The sequence below is a fragment of the Citrus sinensis genome, chromosome 3 (genome assembly GCF_022201045.2).
Source record: "Citrus sinensis cultivar Valencia sweet orange chromosome 3, DVS_A1.0, whole genome shotgun sequence".
Taxonomy (NCBI): Eukaryota; Viridiplantae; Streptophyta; class Magnoliopsida; order Sapindales; family Rutaceae; genus Citrus; species Citrus sinensis.
This window is the reverse complement of record NC_068558.1, coordinates 45,338,653-45,364,270: the sequence shown is the minus strand read 5'-3', so window position 1 is coordinate 45,364,270 and position 25,618 is coordinate 45,338,653. Positions and strand designations below refer to the sequence as shown.

Genomic DNA, 25,618 nt, shown 5'->3' with positions numbered 1-25,618 from the left:
TCATCTGCGTGATGATTGCACGTAATTGATATTTCAGATTCACTCTGATGATGAAAGTATCTAATATTTTCAAAGCACGTCCCAAAAAGCTGATATGAAGAAGCAATTCTTTTCCACAAAGAATTATCCCAATCGTTTAGATCGTACTCGGAACATATGGCGTTATAGTGACTCATAAAAAGCTAAGGCCAGAAGTCATAGGACTACAAGTCTAATGGTGGGTTAGGGCACTCAACAACGATTTGAAGACGCTTTGAGTCTTCAAGAGGTTTTTTTTTGGCTTTTTTATAAAATTATAAAATTAAGGTAAGACTTTTTTCTCAACCCCCCCCCCCCCCCCACACCCCACCCCCACCCCAAAAGATTGGTAGTGAGAATAGTTTTTTGAGATGGTCTCAAGTAAATTTTTGGGTTCTACTCTGTGTCTGTGTGTGTGTGTGTAAAAGATCACAATAAACTCCAGTTTTTAATGTGTAAATTATTATAACCATTAAATATAAAGTATAACCAAAAGAAAGAAGCAGAAGAATAAACCTTACTTCTATGTGCATTATTTTCTGTATATTTACGATGCGCTGCTAAATCGCAAGAAGGAATATAAAAAAAAAAATCACAAAATTACATCATTATAGCCTCCACCAGCACCAAGAGACAAAATATCTACATAAATTCAGAGCTCTTCAAATCCTTCTTCATCCCCTTCTTCCTCTACCCTCTGCAATTCTCTTCTCCATGTGTCCATCTGTCATTAATGCACACGCACACACAAAAAGCTTAAAACCAAATACATAAACATAAAATGGAATATTTCTCCAAGATGTACATTAAATAAAAACATTAATATTACTTGAAAGCAACAGATTAATGGAATCAATCTATTTTCATGCCTCACACACCAAGGACAAAAGAAACTGCAGAGAGAATGCTATGTGCACAACTTTTATGTGGGAGGATGTGTCGAGGAATTGACTCTTAATTATAAAGCAAACTAAAATACATCATTATAATTAAATCCAGGCTAGATGTAAGTTTTGCACCTGATCATCAGAAAACCGCAGTTGTTCTGCAAGAAATAGGATATTCTTGTAGTATCCTGGGGCTAATTCCTTCCCTAAACTGCTGGCAACTTCCTTGTAGCTAACCATGCCCACTCCAAAACCATTGCTCATGAACAGTTTGTCCATCCATTTTTCAGTAGTGGACTACACACAAGACCAGACACCAAATGATGTCTTTAGCAGGGAATTAAGTCGGAATCAATACCATTCAGAAAATAAACCAAACTGACCTTGTTCCCAAATTCAGTTTCAGCCAACCATGCAGGTAATTCTCCCAAGAAGAGACATTTATTCATAGCCAAACTGCCAACTAACAACAAAACATCTTCAAAACTTGCCAAAGTCATCACTGGAAGCCCCTAAAGGATCACAGAAAATAATTACATCAAGAAAGTCATCATTGAATTGACAAATTTTAAGTGATAAGTTGAAGCTTTATCACCTGGATGGCCCAGACACTTGGCCGATTTCCATTAAAGCCCTTTGCACGCAGAGCTTGTTGAATATTTGATGATTCTAATGGAACATGAAGAAATAAACAGCTTCTTGGAATCTTAGCCCCTACACCTAATAATTCAAGAATGGACTTTCAGAACATATTGCAGACTTGCAGTCCAATCTACGTAGAAAAGTGAGCGCATGATAGAGATTTGAGTAGTCAAAGCTCTTTAAGATTTGACAATGAAATGAAGAAACACATGCAAGACACAGAAGCCTAGTATACAATTTATTGTACGTAAAAAAGTCTATTCAAGTTTACATATTGATGATATCCAGAAAGTGAGTCTTCATCGGTGCATCTTGTGATTTATTCAGTACAAAACCATAATGAGTTTCAATTTATAGTATCAAAAACCAAATCTATCTGATATCTACATTTCTCAAAAGTACTTGCAAACGCCCAACACCTAAAGTTATCAAGATGATGTATGTTTTTTGAAATTAATTATATATATCAGTAAATTATGTTCATCAATGACTTAAAATGAGTCAAACGACACCGACCTTCAAGCTTTTCAGCTGATATTTTGAAGATCCTTTCTGGTGAAATATCAAATATTATGGTCGAAGTGGGCCAGTTAAGCCTATAAGGCCGAGTGTCCATGCCATCAGTCAACAAAACAACCTGCAGAGCACAAGTAGATAGCTAAAACCAACTTCCCATTTCATCAAGATCAAAACTAATAATTCAATTTATACCATAAGTTTAGCAACACTACCTGCTTAAGTCCATCCATGTGATTCACTGTACGAAGTAACTTATCATCAATGAACTTAGTTGTGAGACAATAGTGGTGTGAGTACTTCTTTAAATCCATTTGAACATCAGGAGGAACCAAGCAACCAGCATAAGGATCAACAAACAGTGGCTCTGCATATGCATTACACATATATATAGAGAACAAGAAAGTTTAAGTTCTCAAAGATTTTTATCATGAAAGCAAGAGATCAATTAATCAGTTTTGAGAGATAAGATTTTTTAGTACAAACAGGTAAGTAAGGGGGTTTTTGACATGCCTGGTCGATGGGTCTCCTGAAAACGAAGCGAAGCTGCATTCACAGCGGACTGGAGTAATGGGTCATTTTCGCCGTCCAGTTTAGCTCTCAACAGAACCCCATGTTTCTTAGTCTTCGACTTGTCGTTGAAGCGTAGAGTAGAGATGGTAGCAACGGCAGGCGCATTTGCAAATCTTAATAAGCATTCCATTGATTGAGACTGATCATTCACCGACGATTAACGGCCGGGATGATCAAACTTTTCACTGCTCCTTCATTGGTCGCTGTATTGGATTGGGTTGGATTGGAATCGTCCTTACAGAAGTAAAAGTGTAGTACTTTAGCTGGCAGCAGGACCACTGAGGTTTTGTTATTTCTGACGTCTGTTCCAAAGACCCGTACACGTGGCATTGAAAGTTATAGAAAGTTGCAGGCCTACAAGCGTTGCGCTGACTGGGCTAGCAATTAGCATCTTGGGATCCATCTCGGTCTCGGAGTTCTGAGCTCAAAGTTGTTTCTCTCTCTCTCTCTCTCTCTATCCCCTCTATTTCATTTAAGGTGATTTAAAATTTAAAAAAAAAAAAAAAATTTGAACGGGCACAATAATATACTGCGATATTCCAAAATTAAGATAACTTAGAACTTTAGCAGGGCCAGCGCCCCAAAATTAATCATTTAGGTCTTTGGAGTACTTGCATGTGAGACTTATTTTAAAAAAAAAAAAAAATTCAATCTGCATGTGGGTAAGATCATATAAAAAATATATAATAATTCAGCAATCAAAAGTAAGAAACAGAAAATCGGTCATGAAATAATTAAATAGAGCAACTAATAATGTTCTGGAGCTGATTATCACTCACAGTCACAGCTAACAACTGTGCCTCCTCGAAAGGCCGAAACATCATTGGCCAGTGGCCAGCCATGACCTGGTTGGGCCAGAACCCATTGTGGATTGGGTTTTGCTTGCATGAAACCCGTATCGACACGTCTAAAAGCTCATTAAAATTATTTAATCAACGAAACGCAATTTAATTTATTTTCTATTTTTTAATAAAAATTTAATTAAACACTTAAATAAATTATTCTTTTAACAAAAATTTACACTCACCCATTTCATAGCTTATATTTATATTTTAATAAAAAATATTTGTTAAAAAATATAAGAGTTTAGAGTAATAAAAATATAAATTATATAATAAAAATAAAATATTTTAAGATTTATATGTATTCCATAAACAAAAAAATTAAAATATATTATATTTTTTAGGATAAAAAATTTATAGCAAAATAATTAATTTTAATATATAAATTTATATTTTATAAATAAAACTGAGAGTATTTAAAATAAAATAAAATAAAATTTAAAAGAGGTATCGTAAAAATTTTAAAATTTAGAAAGGTGTTAATAGTTCCACTCACTCGTATTCGTATATCAGATGATGGCGGCGTCGGAAGGTGAAGTGGAAGAAAATTGAACGCATCTGCGACTTAATTTGTACAGTTCATATTCTTACCAAACTGACTGAAGGGATAATCTCCGAAAACACCGTTAGTTAAAGTAGGAGCTGGAAATTAAATTAAATCGTTAAAAAATGAAGAGGGTTTCAAAGTTGAATGAAACTTAGCGAAAAAATGTTAGGTGCAGGTCTGCGGACGGTCGCTGGGAGGAGGGGCAGAAATGCAAATAATACAAACTACACGTGCTTTGTTTGAATTCCCGGAAATTCCAAAGAGCCACGAAAATCACTCACCAACCAAACGCCATACAGGGTAGGTGTATGTATATATATATATATATATAAATTTAAAAAAAAAAAAAAATTCCCAACACCAAACACTAACGGCAGCTTATCTCCATCCAGTTCAGCTGCAACACAATTTTCATCTTCCATCTTTAGGGTTGAAATGGATCCCAATAAGCAAAATCTTGAAAACCCAGAAAACCATTCCAATGAGGAACAAAACCCACTTGCGACTATCCCTTCTCAATCACCATTTGCCACTCTTTCCCTCTCATTTTCTCTCCCCCAAGTCCTCCCAGCCAACACTTTCTTCATTCAACCCAAAATTTCCACCTTATTTTCCCACCAACCAAACAAGGTCAAAGTCCCCACACAAGCCTCTACGCTTACCCACATCTCTCTCTCCGCCTCCTCCACTCTCTCTCCTTCCAAAATTTCATTCAAGTCCACACTCTCCGCAAACCCTCTTCAGAGCCCTCTCTCTTTAGGGCCCCACCGCCCCTTGGACCCGAACAATGGGGCCGCAATTCGTCGAGCTTCCATTGTTTGGTTCCGCAACGACTTGCGGGTCCATGATAACGAATCTCTCAACACCGCCAATAACGAGAGCGTCTCTGTTTTGCCTGTTTATTGTTTCGACCCGAGGGATTACGGCAAATCCTCTTCTGGCTTTGACAAAACGGGGCCGTATCGGGCATCGTTTTTGATTGAGTCAGTTTCTGACCTTCGCAAGAACTTGCAGGCACGTGGGTCTGATCTCGTGGTGAGAGTGGGAAAGCCGGAGACTGTTCTGGTCGAGTTGGCTAAAGCCATTGGAGCTGATGCAGTGTACGCGCACAGAGAGGTGTCACATGATGAGGTTAAATCGGAGGAGAAGATTGAGGCAGCGATGAAAGACGAGGGAATTGAAGTGAAGTACTTTTGGGGAAGCACTTTGTACCATCTTGATGATTTGCCGTTTAAGTTGGGGGAAATGCCGACTAATTATGGTGGGTTTAGAGAGAAGGTTAAGGGCGTGGAGATTCGGAAGACGATTGAGGCATTGGATCAGTTGAAGGGATTGCCGTCTCGAGGAGATGTTGAGCCTGGTGATATTCCTTCCTTGTTGGATCTAGGTCTCAGCCAGAGTGCTGCAATGTCTCAGGTTTGGCATGTGAGATTTTGAATTTGTTGTTTGTGGCTGTGCTAGAAATTCTGCTATAGCGATGCTTTATAATTAGCATGTCTTGAGATTTGTTGAATTAATGCTTTTCTCATCTCGAGACCAAGAGAAATGAAGGATTAAAGGAGAGGATGGGCAATTTTAAACAGAAAACAGAAAATTTTATGCAGCTAGTTTAGTATGAATTAAAACATGGCAGTTCATAATAGGAGTGTTTTTCCCTCAAGACCTATAGGAGAACACCTGTACAATGAAGAAGTAATTCCTGGTAGTATTGTGGATCTTTTGATTCTTTTTCTTCTCTTCTTGGGTAAATACGCATGCTTTGCCCCAATACTACTTGGGCAAAAGTGAAAATGGTATCGTTGAGCCAGATTATTGCATTAAGAGTGTGAACTAGCCAGAAAAAGGACCATTTTCCATTGTAATTGTTAATGTGATTTATTAATGCTTTTGCACCGTTATTTATTTTGTGTTCTACGTTCAGATTTTGTTGAAAGTTGCTTTGCTTTTTATGTTGCAGTTGACCAATTATTATGCAAGACATACTTGGTCTTGATGTTAGAACATTTGACTGTTTTTATCAGTTTCAGTGGTACCCAATAATCATTCATTTGAAATAGACTCCATGGAATTTTTTACTCCAAGCTGTGCTGTAACTATGTCATCTTTGTTCATCATATAGGGTGGAAAGCCAGCTGCCAATTCTATGAAGGGAGGGGAGACTGAAGCACTGCAGAGGCTAAAAAAATTTGCAGCTGAGTACCAAGCACAACCACCCAAGGGAAACAAGGATGGCAACCATGATAGCATTTATGGTGCAAACTTCTCTTGCAAGATTTCTCCTTGGCTTGCCATGGGATGCCTGTCCCCTCGTTCCATGTTTGATGAGCTAAAGAAAACTGCTACAAGGTATTCCTCAGACTAATAGCTTTCTTTTAACAAATTTAGATTGAACTGATATTCTATTTTCCAAAATTTTCATGATTGCTCATTCTGAAAGGAATTTTATGTGCAGTATTTCTGCTGCCTCAAAGCGGAATGATGGTGAAAGTGGCTCATCGGGTGCTGGATCAAACTGGTTGATGTTTGAATTGCTGTGGAGGGATTTCTTCAGGTAATTTGACTGAGCATACTTGCTGAATTCACACTGGAATTTGTGTTTCCTTTTTCTCATCTTTGATTAAATTAACCATAACCCTCCTACTCCTTACCTGGTGCTTCAGTGAATGTTATTCAAATGTATCATGGTTGTTTCAAATTCTCCTGAGCGGTCATCTTTATTGTTCTTGTCACTTGTTATTTGTAGATTCATTACCAAGAAATACAGCTCTGCAAAGAAAGTGGTTGAAGCTGTTCCAGCCACAGCTTGCACCGGTGCCCTTGCTTAGATCAAGAAATTTCTACTGTGAGGCAAAAAGATATTGTTTCAGAGCGGTTGTTTGCTTGCATGTATCTTAATGAGAATCCAAAATTTACTTGTTACTTGTGCCCCCTTGTCAAACTTCTATTTCATTGCCATATAAAATGATTACTTATGGGACTTTCTGTCTCTTCCATCTGGTGGCCAATTAATTCATTTGCCCTTTGTAACAAAACCCTGGTATCTGTTTTTATCCTTTGTTTAGTTGAGACTTTCCAATTATTTGGGATTTTCGCTATCTTATTTATTTCAGTAAAAAATTGAGCACATCTAGCTTGTAATTTTAAAATATACTTTTGACTTGGTGATGAACATGACTGGAATTCTTGAACAGTTTAACATCAGGAAAGATAAAATTCACGTATAAGAGAGTACCCACAACCTATTTTGTAAAGCAGACAGTTGGATGATTATATTTTCACTCGGCAGATATATAGATTAAGCTTGTGGATGATTATATTTTCATTAGCTGAAATGAAAAGCCAGCATCGAACTCTTACAGCAATAGTTTCCGGTAGCGTTTACTTATGGAATTAGAATATGAATTCTAAAATTAAGAGTGTGAAGTAAGAATGGGAGTGACTATGAGAGTGTAAAATAAGAATTAGTATTTTATTTTGTGTATATTTTTTTAAATAATTTTATGTGCTTGCCTTGAATTGAGTGTATTTTACGTTAATTTAAAGAGCTGTAGTTTTTAATTACAAAGTAAATATATTTGTAATATTACTTTATTTTAGATTGGAGTGAATTATTTCAAACAATAATTTTACCCTTATTTAAAGAATTGTAATTTTTAATTACATATTGAATTAAAAATATCTTTGTAAAATAAATTATTAATTTTAATTATATAAATTAATAATAATAACTATCAATATTCTTAATTATGTAAATTAAAAAGCAATACAAATAAAACATTGTTATTAAGAATATAGTACAAAATTAATGTTTCTTAGAATAAGCTAATTATTAGTATTAAATAAATAAAATAATATTATATTTTTAAATAACTATAGTATATAGTAATATTATTAATTATCTATGAATATAATAATATTATTTTTAACTAAATATGATAATATTGTGTATAAATAAGTTTGATATTATTATTTTTAATAAATGTAATTTTATTTTCAAATAATATAACTTATTTATTTTAATAAATATAATTATATTATATTTAATAAAAGGTTAAAAAATAGAGGTGGAAGTGGATCTCACTCCCATTGGGTAATTTTTAAAAACCACCCTTGAAGTTTGCATTTGCTACACCTAGATAGAATGTATGCATATATTGACAATATCCCCCCTGGCTGTGTATAAGAGTTAGGCACCCATTAGATAGTTGAGGGCAACAATGTAAATGCCCCATTTTTTAATTTTTAAATCTTACAAAAGCTGATATACGGTAAATGATTAGACAAGAGCAACTAGAGAATGCACATGATGCTTTGAAGCTAGTGAAACCCGAGGGGGGTAGTAACCCATTTTCAAACCCACGGACAATGCTTAGCTTCATTTCTTCTTGTTTTTTCTGAACATAACTTAATACCCGCTGAATTTAGCAATAGCTGAGGCACTTTGTGATACACTAAGCTAACAAATCTATGAGATCAACTACGTTTTGAACTGAATTCTAACGATGACCGATATCTGAACAGTCACTGATTGAAAACGTGAAAGATGTGTATTTTTATGGAAGTTTACAATTGAAGTTGAGTTTTATTATTTTCTTGGATTTTGTTTTAGGGTTTTCACAAATTGAAGCAGTGACCGAAAATGAATTGATTTTTACGTTGATAACCATTGGTTATGTTATGTAAACTATGAAAACAGATTAATTCTTGATGATTTTGGACCGTGATATATGAATGTTTACTGAAATTTGTTTGATCTATTTTTCCAATTGCTTTTTATGAGAATGCATAGTTTTTGTTGAGAAAAATGCTTATGTTTGGTTTTCTTACTTATTATTTTACAAATGTGTAGCCTATGTAAAATTCAACCGCTTGCTAGTTGTTGTTTTTTTTTTTTAATGTTTTATATAGACTGATTCCAACAACTGAATTTTGTTGGTAAATTGATGCATTATTTGATTATACAAGTGTAAATGTTTGTACTTCATGGTAAAACTAAGATGCTTGGCCGTTGGTTTTTGAGGTTGTCATTAAGATATAAGAGAAAATTGGTTACACAAAGCTTGTAGGCAGTGAGTTGAGAGTTAGTAACAATTAATATTAACAATGAATTTTATTAAGTTGAGAATTTAGGGAAATCAAAACTTACCCTATCCATACAACACTCCTGATTCCTAGCATACATTAACATTACAGCCAAAATATATATTTCCAAATTTAGTGTTATCTTTCTTCATGCATAATCTGCAATGTCAGAGTTCATACCATTACTTATCTAATTTTACATTGCTACATTTAAGATTGTTGGTATAAAAGATGCAATATATTGACCAGGTTGGGCTAATTATTTATATTAATGCTTATGCAGCTTAGTTTGATATTGAGGCAGTAATTGATGGTGAAGTGTTTGTGGTTGGTTTGCCTCATTTTGGTCTTTTTAACACTGAATTCAGTTTTGTTTAATTATATGATTGTGTAATGTCGAAAAAAAATTCATAAAAGTATAATAGTCTTTTCACTACGCTAACCCATTTGGCGCCAAATGTAAAGATCATCTACAATACTAAATAATCTTGTCATTCCTTGAAATGTGTTGTGAAGGGCATTTTTTAACATTCCCTCAACTACCTAACGGGTGCCTAACTCTTATACATGGCCAGAGGAGATATTGTCAATATATGCATATATTCTCTCTAGGTGTAGCAAAGGTAAACCTTAAGGTGGTTTTTAAAAATTACCCCACTCCCATTTCCCCATGGAAGTGAGAATTTCATTTCTCACTCCAGAGTGGAACGTTTTAATTCTTAAACGAGTAAGTTAACGTTGAAATAAGAGGAATCCACCCCCACCCTTCTACCCCCACAGCAATTGCAAGTGTCTTGTACTCTTTCCCACAGCCGTCTCAATAAGCAGTGATATATGTACCCAAAATATATATATATATATATATATATAAAAATAGTAAAAGACAAAAAAACACTACAAAATAAAAAATATTTCACTGAAGAATAGAAAAGTACTTTTGTATTTAATATTGTGGTAGTACTTTTTGTATAAACATCATTATTCGGCCCAATCTTGCAATAGCCAAATCAAAACTCTCGCTGATTGAGGCAAAACTATGACGAATCTGTAATCTATAGTATGGAATCAAAACATACGGGAAGGAATAAGGATAAAAAATGGGGGAAATTTTAATGAGAATATTTTCCATTTTTCATATGATTCCAGACACTTTGAGGGAAGAGAGCACAACGAAAATAATCCAAAGCAGCATGAAATATACAGAGGTAACCCAGGCCCAGAGTTTTGGACCACCAAGCTCTGCACCCAGCGTTAGACGCCTTAACACCAGAACAGCAATGCAACCCACAGAAGTACAGAAGAATACAAGCAATGAAAAGCTGAGTCCCTCGGCATTCTGGACCCGCAAGGGTTCCTTGTAGACTATGAAATTGTATGCAGTGTCAATCAACCACGGAACGCCAATGCCAACATAAATATTCACAGAATTGCTGCAAAGAAAATGAGGAAAAATCAATACAATACGCCATGGAAATACTAACATCAGCCAGGTTATGTTATTCTGTAAGGTCTGTTGACCATTATTTGAAATTAATATGCAACAAGGATCTGACATAAGGTTCTAAGAGCAAAACCTGCAAGTGATATTCGCAATAGCAGAGTCTGCTGTTATCTGCCGTTCAGCAGCAATCTTACTTGCCACTAAATCTGGCCATGAAGTTCCACTTGCTAATGCTGTAAATGCTATGACATAAGCATTTATACCTGCAAGAAAGTAGGGTAAATAATAAAGGGAGGATCTTCAGCAGCTAGACTATAAGAAAAACCATATTCGCCATCAACTAAAGAAAGTAGATAATGACATTCCTGGTGAGGAGAGATACCTGTGACACAGCTTATAATATCTGTGAGCTTCGTAACAATGTAAGCTATCCCACTGATGAAAATTAGAGAGCAAATGAAGGCTATCCAGCCATGAGCAATATGATAAGGAGGCACAAATGCAAATAGAACTCTCCATGGCACAAGGAGAGATTGCCAAAATATCCTGGCTAGCCGTAGATAAATATTGTTCATTTTCCTAGATTCTGGGCTTTCCAACTGTTTAAGAAATTAGAAATAATTTGTGAGGATCTATTACTATGCTTGGAAAAAAATGAAAAAGAGGAACCATTTAATACTGAAAAACCACTAAAACTTACTAGTGTGCAACTACAGAATGTAGACATTAATAAATCATACCAAAGGAGTCCCAACAATCCTATTCTAATAAAATTTTCATATCAACAATAAATTCAATTTAACAATATGAACAAGCATGAAGAGGTGAACTCAAATGTCCGCCTCGTGAGTCTAAACTTTCGAAAATCCCCAACCAGAATATATTTCTCTTGCATTTTAAACAGTCAAAGTTGCATTCCAGGGACTGCAATGGTTGATGTTTTCTGAAATACAACTGGAAATAGTTTTGAACAAACTACAATTTTAGGATGCTTCCAGTACGGAGTCAATTGAGAAGATTTCATTTTTTTGTTTTGAAGGAAAAATATTTGATCCATTCTTAATGGTATTGCGTTGAGAGAAAGAATGAGAATTGAGGAGTGATTCTTGAGAATTGAGGAGTGACTCTTGAGAATTGAGGAGTGACTCTTGAACTCAAAATATGATTTTGAAGAAATCTAAAATACAGCTAAAATTATGGTACCGCAATTGAATCCACAAATTGCTGTTTCCACAGTGCATGCACATGAGGAAGTTCTGAATTTATTTCCTCACGGAAAGATTCCTTGGAAATTTCCGCAACATCTTCACTTCCAGGCACTTTTTGATACAGTGGACCTACAAGGATGCATTTTCCAGATTGGTTAATCAAGATCTTTGGTGAAAGAGGCTAGAAACATTGGATACCAATATGATGCAAATTAGACACAACATGATAACAGCTATTGTAATATATCATTCTTCATCCTCCCTACCTTGAGACCCACTTAACTCACCACATACACTTTTCTGCTAGGACTTATTGATCTTCTATAGCCACTACTAAGGACACTGATATAACTTCTGTGAGCTTAAAATTTCCATCCTTTGTTGTCTCATGGGTCATGGAGTTGGGGGGCCCAACTGACCCCACAGTCTAGATCCTGGCCGGTGCAGACCCATGTTCTGGGTCAGAGCAGGAGTCTGGGTTTTTTGAAAAAAAAATATATATATTTGATGGCTTTCTAACAAGTGGACCTTTATACGAAGAATCAAAGAAATAATAAAATAAGATGGATTAAAAGAAAACTATAACCTGAGCTTCAGTGTTTATTGCCATGAGTCATTGCTCCTTCAAGACAACTAACAGAAATATAAATAGACTGCTGGAATGCTGAAATGCATAGTTACCACTAAAACCATATTCAGTCTACGGCATAAAAACATGTGATTTATCATACTGGTAACTGCCCCATTCGGTGAATGAATGGAAAATATATCAACAACGCCCCTATTTTCATCTTCACCAAGTTGAAGTATTTCAGAGCACTCATCATAATCACAGTTCTCATCTTTACATGAAGTGGTCTCTTGTGGAACCCAATCCTCTGGCCTTTCAGTTCTTGCTCTGCAAACATTGCAAAAGAGATGAGCAAAACAGCAAGCACAGAAAAACTAAATTGCTAAACAAATAAACGGACCAGAAAGACAAAAAAACTGAAAACATACAAAGGAAGTGATAAACTGAAAACATACATAGGAAGTGATAAATAAGGCCAACGTTTGTCTTGAGCATAAGCATGTATCAGAAGCAATCCATATTGCAATACCGTCAGTAAGGCCTCCCAAAATGTAATCACATTCGGGGTCCATACCTGAAGCATTAAGTCAGAACTTCTTGTTAACATGATTAATTTCATCCTCTAAGGGGTTTTGATTTAAATATTAAGTAATGGACACAACAGAGAAATAAGAGTTAGTACTTTTTGTTTCAATATTTTAAACTACACAAATTATGAAGCATTTAAGTGAGAGGACATTGCTTGAAGTTACCTCTAAAATTATGTATAGCCAGACATAAGCCCAGAAAGACCAAAAAAGCTCTACCAGCCAAACTCCTATATCAGATATCTTTTTCAGTTCTCCAGCTTTTGGAACTACAACACAAACAGCATGGATGGGGAACAGGTCGAATGCAGCAGAACCAACGAGCGTTCCAGGACCCAAACCTAATTATGAAGTAGAATTTATAGTGTACAATAATATGTGTAGCAGAGAAGATATTTTGCACCTTATTGGTAGGCGGGAAAAGTCAAAATGGATAAGATCATGCACATAGTAAGCTTGAATTTCAAATCCAGCTGACATTAGATATGCTTCAGAAAGAGATTGAGATGGAATATGCAAGTCCAATTTAAATAGTTAAAGATAGGATGTAAAACATTACATAAGAAACAAACCTCCTGCATACAGGTTTCCAATGCTTCGGATGGCATCAATTGTAGCCAATGATATCTGGGGGAAGCTAGTCCCAAAGGCCAGCAGGGCAATATCTGTGATGGCGTAATTCCACACCTTTTCATATCTAACAACTTCAGCTTTAGTGACTGGATCTATTTCTACCACCTTACGCGAGTGTTTCACAACATTCTCCATAGAACGAAAAAACCGAGCAGTTATTGCTGACAATCCAATAAAACAGTAAGCAAGGCCAAGAAAGTATAAAAAGGCCCGGAACCCATCCCCAAGAGATGTTTCCCCGCGGAAAAGCAAGTAGCTTTCACATTTTTCATAATGCAAAATATTGAAAGCTCTAGATATGCTCTCAATGGCTTGAGTATGTATAGAGGCCATCTTTATATCAACCCCAAGTTGCAGTTCACGTTTATCACATAAAAAATTCTTCCATCAGCATAAAGGAGCCTGAGATGATGGAAAAGTTAAATGCAATCGGATGATATTTCAATAATAAATATGAGTATAAATCAAATAGCTACATAATAAGCATTAAATTTGATGCTTATGTTGAACATGCCAAGCACTGAAACATTTAAGCTTAATAATCTTATTCCCACAATAAGTAGTGTTAGTTCAGTGAGAGTTTCTCCATCTTAGTTCAGTATCATTTCCAGAGTGGGGGATAAAGTTTCTTCGGTCAACTAAAAATTAGCATCTGAATTTCCGTTTTCACACATTCATTATTCATTTCACTCCAACAAAACCCACTCAGTCATTAAGCGTTAAGGAATTGGACTCACAATTCATACAGATGTTGTCCCGATCAAGAATCCCACAATTAGCTGAATAAGAGGAACAAAATAATTCAAGAAATTTTGGTTCCTCGACAATCTGTCGCTACAAAGCTTACCATACATGTCCTACACGAGTGAAACAAATTAATATCAATGAAACAGCACAGGATAAAAATAATAAAAGTAAGAATAATTTAAAGCCAAAAAACAGAGTAAATCGTTACAAAAATTGAAAACATGCAAACATGGAGCTCAGAAGCTTCAAGCTGCCAAAAACATAGGAAAGAAATGAGATATAACAAAATTTATCAAATTGAAGTTGTAAGATAGAATCAATTCAGAAAAAATTTACCAGTAAACGGAGAAGGTCGTCGGAGACTCACCCTTGAACGCCGGCGACGGCGAATAATGATTTATCTAGTTCAAATACACAAAACAGCAAGTAAAAGAAACAGCAGGTGACTCGGGTTTAAGGATAGATATGGTAATGGAGTTACTACAACAAATTCTGCATGTAAAAATAATAATAACAAAAATAATCAAATGCTGTTTGATCTTTCAAGAAACAAACCAATCGATTGGAGATGCATATATAATCACCGCTGCCTAAACTATGGGGGTTCATTTTATAACCACAATTCAGCTGTAAAGCTCTTGCTGCTGTGGGTCCATGACAATTGGACTCGTAACCAATTCTAATTCCACTATTTAAATTCTAGTGGTTGTCGTTTTACATTTTTTTGTGATTAATAAATTATTTAATAATACAAATTGTGATTAATAAATTACAGGTATCAATCAGTCGAGTTCGGTTACGGTGCAATTGTGATACCGTACTATAGTTGCATTTAGACGTTGAATCTACTTAGATGAGTGGGGTCTATTAAGATACAACGGCTGAATGTAACTATGATACGATATCAGAATTGCACCACAGTTTTTCCCCAATCAGTATACAAAACAAGCTACCCATCGCGAGCTATCTAACCTTTTAATTTCATTTCATTTCATGTGTGATCAGATTAGATTATCCGTTTGCTGAATGAATCCAACCAATTCTAGAATGCAAGTATTGTGATTGCATAGCGATGTATGAAAATGAAGCCCTCTCCTCACACTCGGTTAATAAAGATAGCAATATAAATATCTAACAATTTTAAGACGTTGTTAAATTTAAAAGTTAAAGTTTTTATTAAAAAAAAACTATATTTATAAAATAAAAGTTAATTATATGTAATAAATATAATTTTTAAATAATAATTTTAAAAAATAATTAAAAAATTATAATTTTTTCATTATAAAAATAGTAAATCAAATCAACCTAACTTTTAAGTCACAATAGTTAATGTTTTAATATTATAATTTTTAAAACTATAATTATCTAACTTCAATACTAAATAAGTCTTAAATTTTCCATGAGAATGAATAATCACAAAGTATTCCGAGTTTGTAATCCCACTTTTCGGAAGCTTATACACTGTGAAGATATTTTGCTGATAAACAATTAAATAATGTAAATATCTCTACTTCATATTTCAGCACAGTGAGCATCATTTGATTAATAATAATAATAATAATACGTTAAAGTGAGGATGTAGTAAAAGATAAAAAAATATATATATATAATTTTTTTATAAAAGTTTTTATTTATTAATATATTAAAATTTATATTTTTTTATATTTTATTAATATTTTCGTTCTAACAAAAACAAAATTGGGAAAGGATACTTTCAAAATATCACATTGGCGACTTCCCCACAGAGATGGGCCCACGTTCACGCATGTTTCACGTTATTGAATCACATTACGGTATTACTAGTCTGGTAAAATGATCCATAGTCATAGAAGAGATATCTTCATGCCTTTTGCTTCTCAGTTCTCAAGGAGCTAGGGAACGCCCAGTGCCAAGGTCACTGGACGGGTAAGTCGCCAATTCTTAAAATGGACTATATAATGTATTTTATTTATTGGGTAGAAAACTTTTTTGTTAAATAGGTAAACAAAATCCTTCCCCAAGCCGCGCATGCATTTTTTATTGGCATTAGAAACACATCACATTATGGCAGGGACCAACCATCCAGAGAAGCAAATACAACGGATATACTAATCAGTAAGATTGATGAAGTAGCACCCACTATCTTAACATTGTCAGAACAAAATAAAAAGATCGTGAATTCAATAATAGACAACTGTTGGCATTCTCGCCTTCCTTCTAATCTAAGAACAGAATATTCGGAGGTCTCTTCTGACCAAATCAAAATATATAATTGTCAGCAAAGTTGTTAAATTAACTTGTTTCCATAAGAGGGATCGAAGATTCGGTCCCCACTTTTTATCTTTTAACACCCTGATGTTAGTTTTATTTTAATTTTTAAATTTATTATAAAATTAAATTAAATTACATGGAAAGTTCTTAGAAAGTCGTAACGCCAACTCTTTCTATGTACTTTTTTTCATTCAGTAATGGATCAAGAATTTATTATATTTTATCCCAATTTCATTCATCAATAATCAATAATGTTCCACACCAATGCGAACAAACTTGTAAATTATCTAGGAAATAGGAAAGGAAACGACATTGACAGACTCAGCCACTTTTGAAAGAGATATGAGGAAACAAAGCAACAGACAGAATAACAAATACAAAAATTCGTACTCAAAAAGTAATTTTCACAAACCGACAACTAAGAAACTGATATATTGTGCCAAATTTTATTTATATTTATTTTAAAATATGTATATTATAATTAAATATTTACTGGGGAATGAAAAATACATATTCCATCCACACGAATTAAAAAAAAAATTCTATCTTTACCTATCACTATTTAGAAAAGAAAATATATTGAGTCTCACGTGGAAACTCTTACAGCTGTTGCCGTATGCATGAACACAAATCTATCTGAGTTTGTACGGAACAATCGAACATTTTAAATTTTTACGACTTATGGAGCACATTTAAAATTTTAAATTGATGATTTAGAGGGGGTAACAAAAAAAAAAAAAAGCGAAGCCCATGAACGATGGGTCTTAACAGCGCACTCTTACGTACAAATATAGCATTCAACAACTGTTGGGCCGAAATGAAAAAGCCCAAAAAGAAAAATGAAGCAGCCTGTATATGAATGGACAACGTTCTGGAAATTGAAAAAATTAAAAAGATACCGAGTGACGCTATTAAGTATTAACAAAAGCATACCCAACTCGATATTTATTATTCGGCTACTTAAATACAAGCCACGTCAACACAGCAATTGAAATTCTTCGGATGAAATTTCACTTATCCATCTTATTATGTTTGGGGGCTTAAATTAAGTATAGGTTGGACTAATTTTTAAGATAAAACATTAATCTACATGAATTGGGTTGATGGACTAAATTTAAATTTTAATCCTAAATCCATGGAATTATTAATCCCAATTTTCATATGGGTTTAGCAAAGATTAGATAATGTGAAGAAAAACATTTTTCCATTTGTTATACCTTCCATAATTTATTACACCACTTTTATTTATAACTTTAAAATGATTTATTCATTGTTTTTAATCAAGTAATTTATTTTTTTGTTATTCATGATTTACTTAAAAAATATTAATTAGTTTATTATTTGAATAATTTTATTTAATGAAATTTAGCCAGTAAGTATCACCTCCACCCCAAGAGGCCAGAGCGAACATTCCAGCCATAGTTATTTATCATCACTGCCACTGCCAGTCTGGGTTGCCATAAGTAGCGCCACTTCCTCATACTTGTGACCAAGCGTCGCTTTACTGTGACTGTTTTCAGCACTATGTGCTGTTAAACTTTTCTTTGACTTTGATATTCAGCATCCATAAATTTAGCCAGTAAGTATCAGCTCTACCCTCAAGAGTTGTTAGACTGACCTTTTAGCCCCAGCAAATCCTAAATAGTAATTAACTAGAACCAAACATCAGCCATTCAAAGGTTACCTAATTCATCAATCCAATTCAAATCCCCCACAAGATTTGACTCTGAAGACAACGCCAATGTCCAGCTAACAACTATATAATACATTACAGCATGGTACTTCTGACATTAATTCTCCCATTTCACTGAGAAACGGAAATGAGTTTAACAATCACCAATCACCACAAGTGCTGTTCTTGCAGCTGAGCAACAAGCTATTAACTAAATTTGTGGGAAAAGCAGCACAAACAATGCCTTACTAGCTCAAAATGACTGAGAGTCCCAACCACAGGTGGGCTTGATCATACAAAGTTACGAGTGAATAACAATATCCACCACTAAATAACCAACCACTTGAGAAAAAACTGGCATAGTATTAAAGCATCTTATACAACCCAAAAAAAAAAAACATATATCTAAAAAGTAAACAAAATTTCAACAGAACATAAACTAAGAATGATCTCATAAACAATTCAAACAAGTCCACAGATTTGATCGCAGGAGAAAAAAAGAAAAAAGAGCTAGAACAAGTAATCAGAATAGATATAATATGAGGAAATACTGAAATGGATCTTCAGTCTTCCTCCTCTCCCTCATTCTCAGCAATGTTGAAGTATCGCAGCTCATAGACACTTCGGTCCTTGTTTGAAGCAATTACTCGGAGCCAATCTCTTACATTGTGTTTCTTCAAGTACTTCTTGGTCAAATATTTAAGATACCTGAAAACAATTAATGACAAAAATGAAAATTTACCGGGCATAGGATACCTGAAATTAGAATATAGGAATGGTGAACATGACAATGGAGTGGCACCGTGAAGATGAAAAAGAAATGCAACTTCTCAAGGAATACAATTCAAAATCTCCATTGAAATAAAATTATGAGAAACTATACCATTACTGTAACTATCATTGAAAATTCAAAATAACGTTATGATGCCCTAACTACAATATAAAGCAGCTGGCCCATCACAATGCAATCAGTCAATCACACATCTATCCAGATTGGATGGACCAGCGAGAAAAGGAACCCTTAATGAAATGACAACATCATTGTAATGCTAATGGAAGGTCTCCTTGAAATGGCTAGAAAAGAACTATCCTCAAATAAAACTGTCATTTGCAACACAGATGTCCAGACAAAACCACTTGAGTACGAGGAGTGTCAATGTGAAAGCCAACAAAACCAAGATGCTTATCAGAAATGTTGAATTCCAAAATAACATCAATCGTCACCTAACTACATAGTTGCCATCACTGAAGCATATGGTTGACTTTAACTTCAGTACACAAGTTTCCAATCACCAGCGGTTCCACTAGCATCAAATAAAAACTTCTTACAACAGCAAGATTTACAAAGCAGGGTTTATCTACATACATGGATTCATCTGAGTTCATATCACCATCACCATCACCATTTAAGCGATCTAGTTTCCTAAACCCTAAATAAAATCCTAATATTTAAACGTCAACACGATAATAGATTAAAAAGAGCACATAAAAAAAAACAAATAAAGTACCTCTTAGAGAAGTTGCTGTCAGAAGTGACGGTGATCTTGGTCTTCTCACGGGTGACGGTAACTGAATCCCCAAGGGCACCAGCCTTGCCGCCGACCTTGATCCGCTCCTGGAGGAACTTTTCCAAGGACGCAATGTCCATGATTTTGTCCTCCACAGGCTTCCCGCAGTCTATCACGAAGGTCGCTCCCTTTTTCTTCCCCTTCACCCCTGCTGCTGCTGCTCCGCGACTCATTTTCCCGTCTCTGCTCCGCCGCACTACGAATTGTACAATTTACAGGAGAAGAGCACTGCAGCTTGGAGCTGTCTCAAGAACGAACGTATAAAAAGGAGGGTTAGCTATGTGGGCTAACTAGGGTTTCAGCATTGGACCAAACGATGTCGCTTCTTTATTTTCTTTCTTTCTTTATTTTTCTTTTTAACTCTCCACCACATATTCTTTTAAATGTCTAAAATTGCAATATTTAAAAGTGAATTATAGTACAAAATAATTTATTCAATAAAACAATAGTTTTAGCAAAATTAAAAAAATTTACTCGAAAAAAAATAAATATATCATTCCCAAATATGTAATAGTAATATGTTTTGAGCATATAATCCATCACAGTTTTATTATTAAACTTTATAATTAAAAATGCACCTACTTATGTATGTATGTATATATATATACGTATGTGTATTTTAAATAAACTCAAAACCTCATTATTTTGTGTATAGTTTTGTCTGCCTTTTATAGGCTTCAACTCTTCAATCATTTGGAAAAAAAAAAAACGAAAGCAGAAACAATTATATGAGCCATGTTTGGCCTTTATTTATCAATTAATTATTGACATATAGCATGCCAATTTGGCAAATTATATTATGTTAGCTTGTATTATATAGTAAATCCATTTTTAAGGTGACGTTTCGGCAAATTGACGTTTTGTTATGATTGTAACAGTTAAAATTAGGAGTGGCAAAAATACTTGCCTAGTCCAGACCCAAATTGGACCCAAGTGATGTGGGTCGGATAATTTTTAACTTGAGTATGAAGCCGAGTTGGTCCTTAACATCAATTTATAAGTCTGAAACCCAAATTTTATGAAAAAAATTATAAAATATATATTATTTAAAATACTAATATTTATTTGATTCATGTATTACATATATGTAAATTTTTAAATATTTAAAGTTTATATTTTCACGTCTAATTTTATTGAAATAAATTTAAAAATTATAAAAAAATAAAAAAAGTATATATATACACACACATAAAATTACAAAATTAAAGTTTAAAAAAAATACAAAATTCGGGCACAAAAACCCGACCGGATGCAGGAATTTTTAAACTCGGTCTGGGTGTTTGAAAATTACATCCCGGTCGGGTCCGGGCATTGCAATATCCGGGCCCGGATCGGAATTTTACCAACCCCAGTCAAAATGGCGTCGTTTACACAGAATTACTGACACATCACCAAAATAACCGCCCGGCTTTCGTCTGAAATTGGGAAATTAGAGATAAAATCGGAAATGAGAGATGGAAGAAGAGCTCATCGACGCCGTTCCGTGTTCGTCACTTGCTGTTGATGCCATCCTCCGTATCGGAACGGTAACGAAAATCTATTTACGATTTCGTAATATAAATTCAATAAAAGTTTCACCAAACGCTTGCTTACTCGAATATAATATCGCATTCTATTTTTAGGCAGGTGCAATTTGGGGACTGTGTGCAGGTCCACAGCTAGCTCGTAAAAGAGGTAATAATGCTTACAAAATCCAAATTAAATCAATTAAATCTCTTTTTCACTCGCTTTAATTTTTTAAGCTAAGTTCTCGCCTTGCTATTTTCTCCAGTTGATTCAGGAATTCAATTCTGTGTGTTGATTTTAGCTGTGTGCTTTGTTTGCTTCCTAATACAGGTCTAAGCGGCATCACTCGAGCTTCATTCGTGGTACTATATATTTTAGTTAGTTTCAAAATTATATGATGCGCCATTGCTACTCTGCTTATTCCTTATATATTATCTGCTGTGCAGGCAAAATCAATTGGTAAGTACGGCTTTCAGTGTGGTAAGTGAATGTGTTTTTAATCATATGGTGGTTACTGTGTTTAATTGTTTATTGCATGAATACACCTAGTGTTATTGCGATCTAAACTTGGAGTTTAAGGCTCACTTGTAGTAGTTACTGATTTTTTAATGGAAGGTAACGAGCTTTCAGGATGACTTTCAATTAGCTTTAAGGCCATGTCATGAAGTTCATTACAAAATTTTATTGTAAGCACCTTCTAAAATACATCAGTGTCCGTTCCTTATGTATTTTAGAGATTTTCTCAGCATTGTGACTGTATCAATATCTCAGGATCTTAAAAATCCTCTGAAATCAGTAATTCTAGTCTATGTCATGCCACAATTTTCAGTCAGAGATTAGTTTCTGAGCTTTTTGACTTGGTAGCTATTTATATAATTTGAGCAATGTCGCAGAATTAACACGTGTTGTAACCAGGAGGCAACCTAACCTCATTTTCTTTCTGCCCACATCTTAATGTTTCACCGCCACCAGTGTCTCTGTGGTTACTCTCTCTCTCTCTCTTTCATCACATTCATAGAGCATTTTTCTTGTCTTAATGGACTTGTCAACACCTTTTTCATTGCTTCTTGTTTGCAATTTATTCCATATCTTTCTTGTTAAGCAATTTTTTCATATTTGCATTTTCTATTATTGCACAGGACTTGTTGCTGGTGTTTTTTCTAGTACCCGCTGTGGGATTCAGAGATACAGGAAGCAGAATGATTGGGTTAGTCAACCATCATTATTTTCAATTTGATTTCTTTTGATGTTTGGGTATTTGTGTAGACACAAATATTAGCTTGTCAAATTGTACAATCAGTATCGACATTTAAGTGCCTCAAATCTGTTTGTCTGATACCTAAATCTTCTTGAATGCCAGATGGGTTGACTTTGGCATGAATTTTTATGGAGCACAAATTTTTTAAAGCATCAAGCACGGAGTCCCATTAGAGATTATTTAGTTGATTCCTGTAGCAATTCTCCTCAACCTGCTATTTCCAATTCCTTTAGAAGCTAAGGCAGTTACTATTATAACCTCTCTCTCTCTCTCTCAACTGTGCTAGCTAATGTTTTGATGTCCTCAAGGTGTTTGTTACTGATTCTTTGTTGCTGTTTAGATGATAAATTTTAGGTTATACGCACTATGATGCACGTGGAAATTTGGACATTGTCTGCTAACAAATTGTAGGTGGTTCATAAGGATAATACATGTCAATTCTCTGTGAGAGGATTCCGTGATGTAGATTCAAAGCCTTTTACCTCAATGATGTGGCAGAAAATATGGTACACCCTGGGATGATGAAAGACTCCTTTTATTTGTGGTTCTTTCATTTTTCCAGTTGAATTATTTGTTTTCTGCCGCCAGCTAAATGCTTGCAATTTAATAAGATTGTATTTGAAGTCCATACAATCTACATGTACAAAGTAGTCAATTACCATTGGTCCCTGACTTATTGCGTAGGACAGGAGTGTTTGTTCGTAACAGGAGTTCATGTATCATATAATCAGAAATGCGAAAGATTCGATCAACATGATCTTTCTGATGCTTTATTAGAATCATGAGATGTGGACATTGCATATGATATACTCATGGAAGTTGTCATTGTTCCCTTCTTACAGGTAAATGCTCTCATTGCTGGTGCTGTGACAGGCGCTGCTATTGCTGCTGGGACACGGAGATGGACGCAGGTCATTGGTGTGGCGGGCATAGTCTCTGCCTTCAGTGCTGCTGCTGACTACTCCAGAACAAACTGAGTATTTCCTAATGAAATTCTGATGGGTAGATCAAGATGATTCTCACTCATGTTCTTTTGTTTGATCAACCATTAATTTTCATGCCACCTATTTTATTTTTTTCCCTCAGATGGCTATATGGAAATTGTCATCTGAAATATGCAATGTTGCCGTCACATTTGAGACTGGGAAAATAGTTTTTTTGGCCTTTGAGAAGTTGCAACAGTTAAAAACATGTATTCTTTCTTACGAACAATTAGAAATGAAACATTTAACGTAATAATTTAAAGCACATGATGGATGAGAGTTATAGACTGCTCATGATTTGTAAGCCGAAATTTTGATGCAATTGTTGTTCAATCATCTCCATATAGAATAATTTTGCTTTCTCTGCCCTTCTTAGTTCCTTCTCTTAATTCCTTCAGCTTATGTCATTCTTCTTATCACAACGCTGTTAGATCCCTGGGGACAAAGCAAAGCAAGATATACACATTATCAACTACTGCTATTTCTACATTTTACAACCTAGCATTGCATTATATTTTGTGTTTCTCACTTTTGCCCTCAATTTGACTATTTAATGCAACATTTGCATGTCATTTTGTGATTGATTGATTATGCTATATTTTCCATTCAGCTTGTTTGCCATTACTTTCTGTAGAAATATTTCTCCATTCTAGCCTTAAAACTGGATTCGCCATAAAGCCTCGCGGACAAGTAGCCTTAAATTGATTCCTAACCATAATATTGTTTTCTGCGCCAGAGATTAAAATTTCTTGTTCCAATCCGCTTTTAGGCATTTTAGAGTATTTTAGACATTTTAGGTACTCTAGTTTGTTTTTGTTAGGAAAAATGTCCCACATCAACCGAGTGAATTAGGTTGAACATGTAAGACTTTGACAACTCTCAACTCTTCTGTTAACATTTGGGTTGAGTTAAATTTATAAACTTCTATATGGTATCTGACCTAAACTCATACATGGGTCACACTATCTTAGCATGTGATAAAGATCAATCGTGAGGGACACACTATCTTATCATATGACAATGACCAGTTGTAAGAGACACGTTATCTTATCACATGACAAGAATCGGTCACAAGAGAAAATATCTTATATCGATTGAATTATACTTATAAACATCTATGGTTTTATTATTATTATTATGTAAAATAATATTATTTTATATTAATGTTGAAATCAAATTAATATCATTTAAATTTATTAATATTCTAGGGTTTTATTATTATTTTTGAGTTAATTATTAAACAATTATTTTTATATATTAAACTTTCAATGCAAAAATTTAATAATTTATAATTAGTAGATAACAAAATATTACAATATTATGTTATATTATTAATAATATTATATTATAGTCTAATTTATTTCTATATATTATTTATTATAATATAATATAGTATAATTTAATATTATATTGTAAAAATATAATATAAAATTGTAATTTTATTTTTATTTATTAATGTCAAATATAATTGTTTAACAAATAATAAATCATTAAATATAAAATACTTTTTACATATTTAAAGTAAAATAATTAAAATGATTTTAAATAATGAAAGTAAAATAAGGTATTATCGCTTATTTATTAAATATTTAGATTTATTACTATCTTATATTATTATTATTATTGAAATTGAATTATTAAATTATTCATTTAAAATATAAATATACATTAATATTTAATAAATTTAAATTTATTATAATTTACTAAATAATAAAAATTAAATGATTATATTTTAAATATGAACTTTATTTTAATATAATACAATCTAAACCTTACTTTCAGGAGTATATTTTATACACTTTTTTATTGTATTAGCTATATGTTTAATACAATGCAATGCGTCCAAAAATTACAGCCACACATGGATTAGCCAAAATTATCCTCAATAAGAAGTAAAAATATTTTTTTAAAATTCTTTATTCTCTCTCAAGCATCACATCACCAAGGACGAAGGGTATATAAGGTTAGGTAAGGATACCATGGCACCTGTAGAATTTTAAAATTTTTTGGAGTTTTCAAATAAAATATGAAAAATTAGTGTAAAAAGTCTGTCCTGCACAATTAATATACAAATGTTATATATTGGA

General features: G+C 33.9%; 5 protein-coding genes across 12 annotated transcripts; 2 read left to right on the top strand and 3 right to left on the bottom strand.

Moving 5' to 3' along the window:
* Positions 1–517: 517 nt before the first annotated feature.
* LOC102608245 (hypothetical protein) lies at positions 518–3,233 on the bottom strand. The gene is made up of 7 exons (XM_006479915.4): positions 2,577–3,233; positions 2,279–2,430; positions 2,064–2,184; positions 1,501–1,625; positions 1,289–1,417; positions 1,038–1,202; positions 518–742 (listed from the first exon to the last, which is right to left on the bottom strand). The coding sequence occupies exons 1-7, from the start codon at positions 2,764–2,766 to the stop codon at positions 671–673; spliced, it is 954 nt and encodes a 317-aa protein (XP_006479978.1). The 5' UTR covers positions 2,767–3,233; the 3' UTR covers positions 518–670.
* A 1,120-nt stretch (positions 3,234–4,353) lies between these two features.
* On the top strand, positions 4,354–7,016 carry LOC102607951 (blue-light photoreceptor PHR2). Of its 2 annotated transcripts, none has more exons than XM_015530852.3 (4): positions 4,354–5,450; positions 6,145–6,371; positions 6,478–6,576; positions 6,769–7,016. In XM_015530852.3, exons 1-4 carry the CDS (start codon positions 4,461–4,463, stop codon positions 6,848–6,850), a joined length of 1,398 nt encoding a protein of 465 aa, XP_015386338.1. In that variant the 5' UTR covers positions 4,354–4,460; the 3' UTR covers positions 6,851–7,016. The 2 variants fall into 2 exon arrangements, with proteins under 2 accessions (XP_015386338.1, XP_006479977.1); XM_006479914.4 differs by having other exon boundaries at positions 4,358–5,441.
* A 3,002-nt stretch (positions 7,017–10,018) lies between these two features.
* On the bottom strand, positions 10,019–14,930 carry LOC102606652 (magnesium/proton exchanger). 6 transcript variants are annotated; one of them, XM_006479910.4, is made up of 11 exons: positions 14,850–14,930; positions 14,631–14,695; positions 14,285–14,404; positions 13,487–13,949; positions 13,080–13,255; positions 12,783–12,901; positions 12,488–12,654; positions 11,752–11,885; positions 10,931–11,147; positions 10,682–10,811; positions 10,019–10,537 (listed from the first exon to the last, which is right to left on the bottom strand). In XM_006479910.4, exons 4-11 carry the CDS (start codon positions 13,878–13,880, stop codon positions 10,240–10,242), a joined length of 1,635 nt encoding a protein of 544 aa, XP_006479973.1. In that variant the 5' UTR covers positions 13,881–13,949; positions 14,285–14,404; positions 14,631–14,695; positions 14,850–14,930; the 3' UTR covers positions 10,019–10,239. The 6 variants fall into 6 exon arrangements, with proteins under 6 accessions (XP_006479973.1, XP_006479972.1, XP_006479975.1 ...); XM_006479909.4 differs by adding an exon at positions 14,503–14,544 and having other exon boundaries at positions 14,631–14,914; XM_006479912.4 differs by adding an exon at positions 14,503–14,544 and having other exon boundaries at positions 14,662–14,914.
* A 3,629-nt stretch (positions 14,931–18,559) lies between these two features.
* Positions 18,560–20,066, bottom strand: LOC102631252 (60S ribosomal protein L22-2). The gene is made up of 2 exons (XM_006479907.4): positions 19,725–20,066; positions 18,560–18,924 (listed from the first exon to the last, which is right to left on the bottom strand). The coding sequence occupies exons 1-2, from the start codon at positions 19,955–19,957 to the stop codon at positions 18,780–18,782; spliced, it is 378 nt and encodes a 125-aa protein (XP_006479970.1). The 5' UTR covers positions 19,958–20,066; the 3' UTR covers positions 18,560–18,779.
* Positions 20,067–21,145: 1,079 nt separating this feature from the next.
* Positions 21,146–23,842, top strand: LOC102630765 (outer envelope pore protein 16-4, chloroplastic). Of its 2 annotated transcripts, none has more exons than XM_015530695.3 (6): positions 21,146–21,310; positions 21,407–21,458; positions 21,621–21,652; positions 21,737–21,749; positions 22,430–22,497; positions 23,391–23,842. In XM_015530695.3, exons 1-6 carry the CDS (start codon positions 21,239–21,241, stop codon positions 23,523–23,525), a joined length of 372 nt encoding a protein of 123 aa, XP_015386181.1. In that variant the 5' UTR covers positions 21,146–21,238; the 3' UTR covers positions 23,526–23,842. The 2 variants fall into 2 exon arrangements, with proteins under 2 accessions (XP_015386181.1, XP_006479968.1); XM_006479905.4 differs by having other exon boundaries at positions 21,148–21,310; positions 21,737–21,770.
* Positions 23,843–25,618: the final 1,776 nt, after the last annotated feature.

Bases quoted from the DNA above. Each gene is read 5' to 3' on its own strand.
- LOC102608245 (XM_006479915.4), bottom strand. From the start codon at position 2,766: ATGGAATGCTTATTAAGATTTGCAAATGCGCCTGCCGTTGCTACCATC. The intron at 1,626-2,063 runs GTCGGTGTCGTT...TTGAATTATTAG, and splicing joins ATCAGCTGAAAAGCTTGAAG to GTGTAGGGGCTAAGATTCCA. The intron at 743-1,037 runs GTGCAAAACTTA...CATTAATGACAG, and splicing joins TGCGGTTTTCTGATGATCAG to ATGGACACATGGAGAAGAGA.
- LOC102607951 (XM_015530852.3), top strand. From the start codon at position 4,461: ATGGATCCCAATAAGCAAAATCTTGAAAACCCAGAAAACCATTCCAAT. The intron at 5,451-6,144 runs GTGAGATTTTGA...TTCATCATATAG, and splicing joins CAATGTCTCAGGTTTGGCAT to GGTGGAAAGCCAGCTGCCAA. The intron at 6,372-6,477 runs GTATTCCTCAGA...TTTTATGTGCAG, and splicing joins CTAAAGAAAACTGCTACAAG to TATTTCTGCTGCCTCAAAGC.
- LOC102606652 (XM_006479910.4), bottom strand. From the start codon at position 13,880: ATGGCCTCTATACATACTCAAGCCATTGAGAGCATATCTAGAGCTTTC. The intron at 13,256-13,486 runs GTTTGTTTCTTA...CTTCATAATTAG, and splicing joins TGGAAACCTGTATGCAGGAG to GTTTGGGTCCTGGAACGCTC. The intron at 11,886-12,487 runs GTATGATAAATC...GCATCCTTGTAG, and splicing joins ACCGAATGGGGCAGTTACCA to GTCCACTGTATCAAAAAGTG.
- LOC102631252 (XM_006479907.4), bottom strand. From the start codon at position 19,957: ATGAGTCGCGGAGCAGCAGCAGCAGGGGTGAAGGGGAAGAAAAAGGGA. The intron at 18,925-19,724 runs GTACTTTATTTG...AATTGTTTTCAG, and splicing joins GACAGCAACTTCTCTAAGAG to GTATCTTAAATATTTGACCA.
- LOC102630765 (XM_006479905.4), top strand. From the start codon at position 21,239: ATGGAAGAAGAGCTCATCGACGCCGTTCCGTGTTCGTCACTTGCTGTT. The intron at 21,311-21,406 runs GTAACGAAAATC...TTCTATTTTTAG, and splicing joins CCATCCTCCGTATCGGAACG to GCAGGTGCAATTTGGGGACT. The intron at 21,771-22,429 runs GTAAGTGAATGT...ATTATTGCACAG, and splicing joins TAAGTACGGCTTTCAGTGTG to GACTTGTTGCTGGTGTTTTT.